This window comes from Helobdella robusta (assembly GCF_000326865.2).
Source record: "Helobdella robusta unplaced genomic scaffold HELROscaffold_52, whole genome shotgun sequence".
NCBI classification, from domain to species: domain Eukaryota; kingdom Metazoa; phylum Annelida; class Clitellata; order Rhynchobdellida; family Glossiphoniidae; genus Helobdella; species Helobdella robusta.
The window spans coordinates 361,447-370,262 of record NW_008705269.1 but is presented as its reverse complement, the minus strand read 5'-3'; the positions used below and the strand labels follow the sequence as shown (position 1 = coordinate 370,262).

The 8,816-nt window shown below is 32.0% G+C and overlaps 1 protein-coding gene across 1 annotated transcript in view; it reads left to right on the top strand.

Moving 5' to 3' along the window:
• The window catches only part of HELRODRAFT_124986 (hypothetical protein), a gene marked incomplete at both ends in the record, with an annotated part of 7,644 nt that extends 736 nt beyond the window's left edge, over positions 1-6,908 (top strand). Inside the window, 2 exons of the mRNA XM_009027952.1 lie at positions 5,025-5,125; positions 6,774-6,908. Of these exons, the coding sequence (XP_009026200.1) occupies positions 5,025-5,125; positions 6,774-6,908 (236 nt within the window). The remainder of the gene's footprint in view (positions 1-5,024; positions 5,126-6,773) is intronic.
• Between the last annotated feature and the right edge of the window lie 1,908 nt (positions 6,909-8,816).

Here is an 8,816-nt window from a genome sequence, read left to right as displayed (position 1 = left end):
TGTTGATGTTCCTGTTTGGTTGTCATTGGCCATGTTTCTGCACCATATAACAACACCGGACGTATCACAGATTTATAAAGTCTTGATCGTAGTGGTAGTGGAATGTCACGCCGCATCAATATAGTGGCAAGGAGATGCCATTTATCTCAGGATGCACGTATGCGTGCTCAAACGGCAGCTGTTCCAGTACAATCCAGAACATCACCTAGATATTGAAACGATGTAACTTTCTCTACCTTGATGGCTTCAAAAACATTGCTATTTCGAATTTGTTTTGTGGATTGATGCAAGCAGGACAAAAAAATTGGACACTTTAGATAAAGTACCAATTATTTTTGAACAACGTTTGTGACACCACTGGTTACACTTGATTGAATTGTTACCTACACCAGCTTTACAAACTGAACAGGGCCATCGTCCAGTAGTTGCGGATTGAATGGGTTCACCAGTGTTCATTGCTTTGGTTTTGCTGATGTTGACTTTGAATCCATGATCGGCGAGTCTGGTGTTCCAATCTTCAAACATCTGTGCTGCATTCTGCTCAGACGTGGCTGTTATAACGATATCATCAGCATATATTAGATTCCAAATGTCACCAATGCGTATAGGTTTTGTGATTTGTTCTATCACAGTTATAAATAACAGTGGACTGAGAATCGTGCATTGGTGAACTCCAACGCCGATGTCAAATGCATCTGGGTTTCAACCGTTGTGCTGACGAGAGTCTTAGTATTCGTATACATTTCCATCACAAGTCGAACAAGATATTCTTGAATGAATTGTCGACGTAGACTTCACTTGATTGCTTCACGGGGAACTCGATCAAATGCTTTTTCAAGATCTACAAAACTGTGTAATAGTTGTTGATGCTCTGCGAGATACTTCTCTTGCAGTTGCCGAAGGATGTGAATTGCATCAATTGTTGATTTCCACGCTAGAAAACCAAATTAATAATTTCAGATTGTGATGCACGACGTTAATCTTCTCTCAATGATTTTTTCGACAATTTTCAGGGAGTGTTTTAACAGACGTAAACCCCGATATGATGAACAGTTCAATGAATCACTTTTGCCTTTGTATAGGGGGACTGTCATGCTATAGTTCCATTCAGTCAGCATTGAGCAATTTTTCCAGATTTCACGGCAAAGTTGTAGTATCGTTTGGATACCTGCAGGACCAGATGCTTTGATAATGTCATTTGTGAGTCCAGAGGGCCCTGCTGCCTTTCCATCTTTCATAGCTTTCAGAGCTTCTGTAAGCTTCTTTACAGTGATGTCTGGAATCGGACCTTCGATGGGTGGAGCGTCAAAGTTGACATTGATGGGATTTGTTTCGTTTAACAGACGGTTGAAATATTCTCTCCACTGTAGCTTGATCTCATCTTGTTCAAGAACCATCTCATTTTTGTCGTTTTTAATACATGAGGCACCAACTATGTTTTTTTTCGTACGCTTTGCTTGTTTTGCTATACGATACAGAGATTTCATTTGTTCACCTTTGCTTTTAGTGAGCCACTCCTGCACTGATCTGTCCGAGCCAGTGCAACTTGACGTCTTGCATAGTTGTTCTTCTAACGGAAAATTTTATGGTCATCAACAGACTTTGATTTTTGCCATTGCTTGTATGCAACTTTCTTTTCATCTATTGCATTTTGTACACTGTCATTCCATTACCACGTGTCCCGTTTATGTTGGCGTTTTGTACCAGTTTTTCCATAAACTGTAGTTGCAGCGTTCATCAAAACGGTTTTGTATGTACTCCAATCTGTACTGGCTTGAGATTGGTGGTCTAACTGTGTGGCGACAATCTGTTGAAATTTGTATCGATGAATATTCCTTTTCAGCTTCCACGTTTTGATTCTCCGAGGCATTTGTTTAGACTTATGTTTTCACAGTTCGACAACCAGGTCTGACACAAGGAGTCTATGTTGGGCGACACATGATTCGCCAGGTATAACTTTAACGTTTTTGAATAGCCTTCGGTGTTGTTGCTTGACAGCGAAGAAATCAATTTGCGTGGCTGATGGTCCACTTTTGAATGTTATGAGATGTTCCAACCTCTTTCTTAAATATGTGTTCAGTAAACCAAACCCGTGACTTTCAGCAAACTCAAGGATGCGGTTGCCATCTTCATTCCGTTCTCCATAACCAAAACCGCCATGTACGTTGTCAAAACCATCTGTTTTCTCTCCAACATGGCCATTGAGATCGCCTCCAATCAGGATTGTTTTAGATTTTGGTATTGTTGAGATGGTGTCAGAGAATGCTGTCCAGAAGTCATTATTCATCTTTTCTGATTCGCCTGTATGTGTTGCGTATGCAGAAAAAATAATCATTGTTTTTCTATGCGAAGCTTGATCCACATGATACGTGAATTAATCTTTTTAATATCCAGTACTTTTTGGGCTAGCGGTTCTCTGGCAAAAATTCCAACACCATTTTTGGCCGTCTTTTGACCATTCCAGAATAGTTTATATTTTTCTATTTTTTTGTCAGTATAAAAAGAAACGTTTCTAATATTTTTTTTCAATAAATTAAAGCAATCATTACAAAGATATTTTGAAATCACTCATATAAATAAAAGATTGTTTCAAAAAAGATGAAATTTTCTCTGATTATTAATATATCTTCTAAAATGTTTTCATTGAAACCACTTCTGCAATCTATGAGGATAACTTTTAATACAAATACAGATCTTTCCAGGCTCACGTCTGTAGCTGTACTTCAAAATTTTGAAGATGATTGCACTTGATCTCTTATTTTTCTGATTATATTAGATTTCTCTTCACGTGGCAATTCTTACTCAAATTATCGGTGAACTTACTTTTTTATTCTTATTGAGGATTGATTATTGCAACTCGCTTTGCTTTGGTTTTGCAGATTCTACACTCTATCCTTTAAGTAAAACTTTCAACTTTGCTGCTCGTCTAGTTGCTTGTGCTCATTTCGTTTCTCGTATATCTCCATATCTTGATCTCTTGAACTGGCTTCCTATAAAACATGAAATAATTTTTAAAATTTGCACATTGATGTTTAAGTTTATTTCCTACCTGTCATATATATTAATTGAACCTTTACGATCGTCTTCTTGTTCTCACTTTTTCTTAACTAGTGTTAAACACTCTTTTGCTATATCTGCATTTGCTTTTTCTGGCTCTTTTCTCTGGAACTCTCTACCTTCTTTTTTGACTACTTTTCCATCACTTACGAAGCTCAAAGCCGATCTCGAGACCAATCTGTTTGCAAAATTCATTGAGGAGCGCTGTTGGATTTCGCGGAAATAGTGCTTTATAAACTAATTGATTGATTGATGATTCTAGGTTTTAAACAGAGATGAAATGAGCTGTAATTCCTAGATAAGCCCTTACCATTCCTTTTTAGGACCAACAATCTAAACTTAAAGATATTGTGTTTTTTGAATAGGTAAAATCTCTGTGACGAGTTGTTTAATTTTTTGTAATAAAGGCTTTTTGTCACAAATGATGATTCCAGGTCTGAAACAGAGTTGAAATGAGCTGTAATTTTTAGATAAGCCCTTACCATTCCTTTTTAGGACCAACAATCTAAACTTAAAGATATTGTGTTTTTTGAATAGATAAACTCTCTGTAACGAGTATTTTAATTTTTTGTAACAAAAGCTTCATCATACGAATAATGACTTTGGACAGTTAAATTTTGAATCAGCCTCACTCAGTCATCAAATAGTGGAATTCTTTGGACACCATGACATTTAGCGAACAATTAGGCAGTTGTTCTATGGATTGTTTTAAACGCTGCTGCTGACAATCACTTTTTTCATATTTTGTTGTGGCAGGAAAATTTAATTTTTGTTGTTAATATTTTTTTATTTCATTTTTCTTATTGCTAATATTTTTTTTTAGATTTTAGATCCAAAAATACCTGTTTATGATTACATTTTAAATGCTTCATTAAATTAGTTGCATGCGATGAAGCTCTAACTCTTTGTAACAAATTTTGCAGCAACATTTTTTATAAGCAAACATTTTTTTGAGAAACAAGCTGAGCTTGATAATAAAACATTATCTTCGTCAAAGCTTGAATTGATTTCTTCCATATCATATTCTAATCATCTACTTCTACCATTTTTGGTTTTAGCAATTAACTGAAAATTATCAAATTTAACAAATAAAAAAATGACTTGTGAAAATTATTTTAAAAAGTTTAATTTATTGCTACATTAATTATGGATCTGTTAAATAATCTTTATCGTTAACTACCGTACCTATTTTGATTTTAATTTATTAAATTAATTAAATTGATATTGATTATAAATATTATATAATAAAATTATAAAAGATCCATAATTTAATTTGTTCACATTATCATAAGATTTAGTCATTTAGTCATTTATTTTACACAAATTACTCCGTACCATGCCCCATAGTGAAACTTTGTTCAATGTGCACTAACAATTATATTATAAAAAAATTAAGCATGAAATAAAATCCACCAACCTTCGACGTCACATACTTGGCAGCGAAAACATGAAAAAAAAGAAAAAGGAAAGCGCATAAACAACATAACAATATGACTCTGATTACAATCAAAGAACCAAAATACAATACCAAAAAATTAATATTTATTAAAACGAATTTTTTGAAGATAAAGAGCCCTTTTAAAACTCGGTTTCGGTTCCCAAGCTGGGGTACCTAGGAATCCTTTTAACAACGAATGGCACTGTACCGGTGCTTTGAAATTGCAAAGGTTCATGTACCCTGACAACAGATAACTGACTCTCTTTGACTGAGTTAACTTTGTCATTTATTGCTTTTAAAACTAACAGCTGTAATATTTGTATGTAGTTGTACATTTTTTTAAATTTCGCAAAATAAGCTAGTCTTAGCGAGCCAGTTAATAAGCTGCTGTACGTTTGTTTGCTTGCCATACATCTTGCCCAAGTTACTAGAATTTATAATTTGTAATTACTTTTTTGCTATTTCTTATAAAATCCAATTGCTTATTTATAAAAGCAATGTCAAAAATATAAATTTTTTTGTAATTTAGGCCAATTGAAAAAAACTGTAATAAACTACATTCAACAATGGAAAGCTGGAATATGCCAAAAACTGAACGAAAAATATCATATTTTACTTAACAACATGCTGGTTACATTTTGTTCGATGTTTTAAAATTATTAACTTTTTTAATATATTTGTAAAACAAAACAAATTGGTTAAGTTGAATTAAATTTTCAATTCATGAAAAATAATTTTTGATTTTTGGATTGTTATGTATAAAATCAATTTTTGCCACTAAGGCTTCTTTATCCTTTTCACACGACGTACACATGTATTTATGTGCACGCGCAAGCACAGCATCATATACGCCGGTTACATGATAGCTATTGAGATGTTTGACTCAGCGAGCATTTGAACCACTAAGCCATCTCGCTTGCCAGACATGTGGCAACTTACGTTGTCTCCCCATTTACCGACCTCGGAAGAATGAACGGCTGGGTTGGCCGGGGGTTGGCTACTCGGATGAACCTGCAGAAACTGCAGGATTCGAACCCGGGTCGTGGGAGTAGTAAACGGACACGCTAACCACTCGGCCACGGGACCCACATAAGTTAGATTTAAAAACTAAAATAAGTTAAGAGTTCTCAATTGCAGTTTAATTATATTTAAGTACGCTGATTAACTCATTTTTTGGTCACAAAATACCTAAATTTTTGTTTTAGAAGCATTCTATATGCTGATTACAAGACATTTTGTAATCTTCTCAGAGCCATAATTATCTACATCATTTTGTCAAATGAATCACGCCAGCAAAAAGTCACGAAATCATAAATATACATTTATTTCCGTTTTTTCCAGAACAGTGTGAAACTCTGCTTACCCATTCTTTTGCATTATTTCAATAAAAATCAATTTTATATTACCGCATAGATGTCCTTTCAGAAAATTTTAAAGCATTCAAGACGATCAACTTGAAAAAATGTCTACAATACATATCAATATAACGTAAATTATTGCCCACTTTTTGCTGCTTTCAGCTGAAAGAGATGTTTTTGAAATAAATTACAAGAGATCAATTTTGCAAAAAAAAAAACTAGCCAATCAACTACAACATATACTAATTATTTTTATTATTTTATTGGCACCTCTGATCAGTGGTGCCATGCCTATTACCAAGTCAGGAAAAAATTAACCGATTTTCAATAAAAAAAATTGGCAAACAGAAAAATAAATAAAACGGTTATAGAAAATTTAATAAATTTATCACCATTTTCATTATTACTTTTATGCCCATTCAAACCTATAAACTAATCCTCAATAAAGTAAACGGCAAAACAAAAACATAAATAAAACAGTTAATATAAATGTAACATTTTGGATCATTCACATCATCATTATCCTCCAATTAATAGAATTAACTAAATTTCAATAAACATAACGACAAAACAGATTATATTTATAGAGGGTAGAATAAATGTAATATTTATGATCAGTTCCACCATCTTTATTATGCTACCAATACCATCGCTATTAATAATGACATGATTATGCTAATATTATTGGGCAACATAGATCAAGTGACTAAATTTTTACATATTAAGTCATATTAAACAGCCACAAAACAAAATTAAACTAATAATAAAGAATGGATGGTTTTTGATAATAAACTAAATTACATGGTAACACATATCACAATTAATACATAACAAGAAAATAAAAAAAATAATGTTTCCTACTTTTATGATATCGAATGTATTTTATTATCATTATATTCAAATAAATAATTTTTCTTCAGATATTCATAGATGAACAATCTCAAAGTTTATCTCGGCCTTTAAGAGATCTGGAAGATATTCGCTTACTGATGATTTCTTTGGATTCAATTTTAGAAAGACAGATTGAGATGGATATGAATATTATCCCTATTGAGGTTTCCTCTTCCATTTTTGTTAACATTTCTTTAACATCGTTTCACTTATTGATGTATCATAATATATATAACAAGTTGGAAATAAAATACGTAGGTTTTAACCTCGTGCACCTTTGCTGTCACTCGTCTTTTCAAATAGCATCAATTGTTTTTTTAAATTCAAAATAGTTAATATAACTATTCTATATTTTTTAATAATTTTTATATAGTAAATATTTTTATATTTCAATCAAATTTACAAAAAATTTTATTTTTTAAGTTCAATAAAAAAACATTTTTATTTGTTTTATTCTGTCATTTGATTGTAATTGCCTTATGTTTTAATTATATTTTGCAATTTTAATTTTACGTTCGTTTTCATTTCTGAACTTTTTGTGTATGGTAAGACTTTTTGTGTAAGGTAAGACAAGATTGCCATTGGGAATAATAGAATTAAAATTGAAAGACAATTATATATATATATATATATATATATATATATATATATATATATATATATATATATATATATATAAACAGTAAACACTTGTACATAGTTTTGTCTGTAGTCGAATTGATAATGTATGGAGTCAACTTATTCCTACAGGACTGTGTTCAATCAGTAATAAAAGCCTGCAGCAAAATTGGTAGCCGGCGTTTCAAAGTTTCATTCCATCTCAGTATACATGCGTGATGAACTCTATTGGCTGCGGTTTCCGGAAAGGGTTAAATTTAAAGGGGCACTCCTGGTAATAGACTGTCTTACTGGAAATGCACCGGTTTACTTGAGTGAACAACTAATACCGGTATCAAAGGTACATGGACGTAGTCATCTTAGGTCGTCGGACCATGGGGATCTGGTTATTCCGTTTTTTAGTTCCTCAAAATATGTGACGGCGGAAATTTGCTGTAATGGCGGGTGAAATTTGGAACTCACTTGTGAGGGAATAGTTCCATCACAGATCAACGGATGTTCAAAAAAAAATTGAAACATCATTATTTCAACACTGTACACCAAAGAAAGCGCTTCTGAGGTGCCATACAAGTTTTGATACTGATATATATATAAATAAATAACTATATATATATATATATATATATATATATGATTTATGAAATCTACCAAATTTACAACGTTAGAAATCTGTAGATTTCATTCTGTAGATTTATGGTCTTTTACCAGCATATATATATATATATATATATATATATATATATATATATATATATATATATATATATATATATATTTACAATATTCTATAAATTCCACCGAATGTTTGGCGTTAATATGTTTGTAGATAGTAGATCTACCTGGAATATCCCTTGGAAGCGTGAATATAAACAATGTAAGATATGCTGATGATAGAACTCTTATAGCAGATTCAATGGAAAAACTGCAAACAATTGTTTCCAGACAGGTTTTTAAAAATGAAAGGAAAGGCTTGCAAATTAACATAAACAAAACAGAGTGCATGGTTATCAGTAAAAGCAAAACCGCACCCAATCTGCTCCATAATCATTAATGGTAAAGAAGTAAAACAAGTCAACAGCTTCAATTATCTCGAAAGTCTGATTACCTCAGGTTGTGAATGTGATATGGATATCAAAAGAAGATAACTATGGCAAAAGATGATTATTCAGAAACGAAAAATTTCTTCATCAACAGTAAAATCAGAATATCAATAAAATTAAATATATATATATGATTTATGAAATTCACCAAATTTACAACGTTAGAAATTCTGTAGATTTCATACATTACTGTATTTATGGTCTTTTACCAGCATATATATATATATATATATTTACAATATTCTATAAATTCTACCGAATGTTTGGCGTTAATATGTTTGTAGTTCGTTTTTTCGATTTTTCTCACTAAAGTTTTTTGGTGAGCGTTTAGTTTATTAAATTCAAAATAAACTT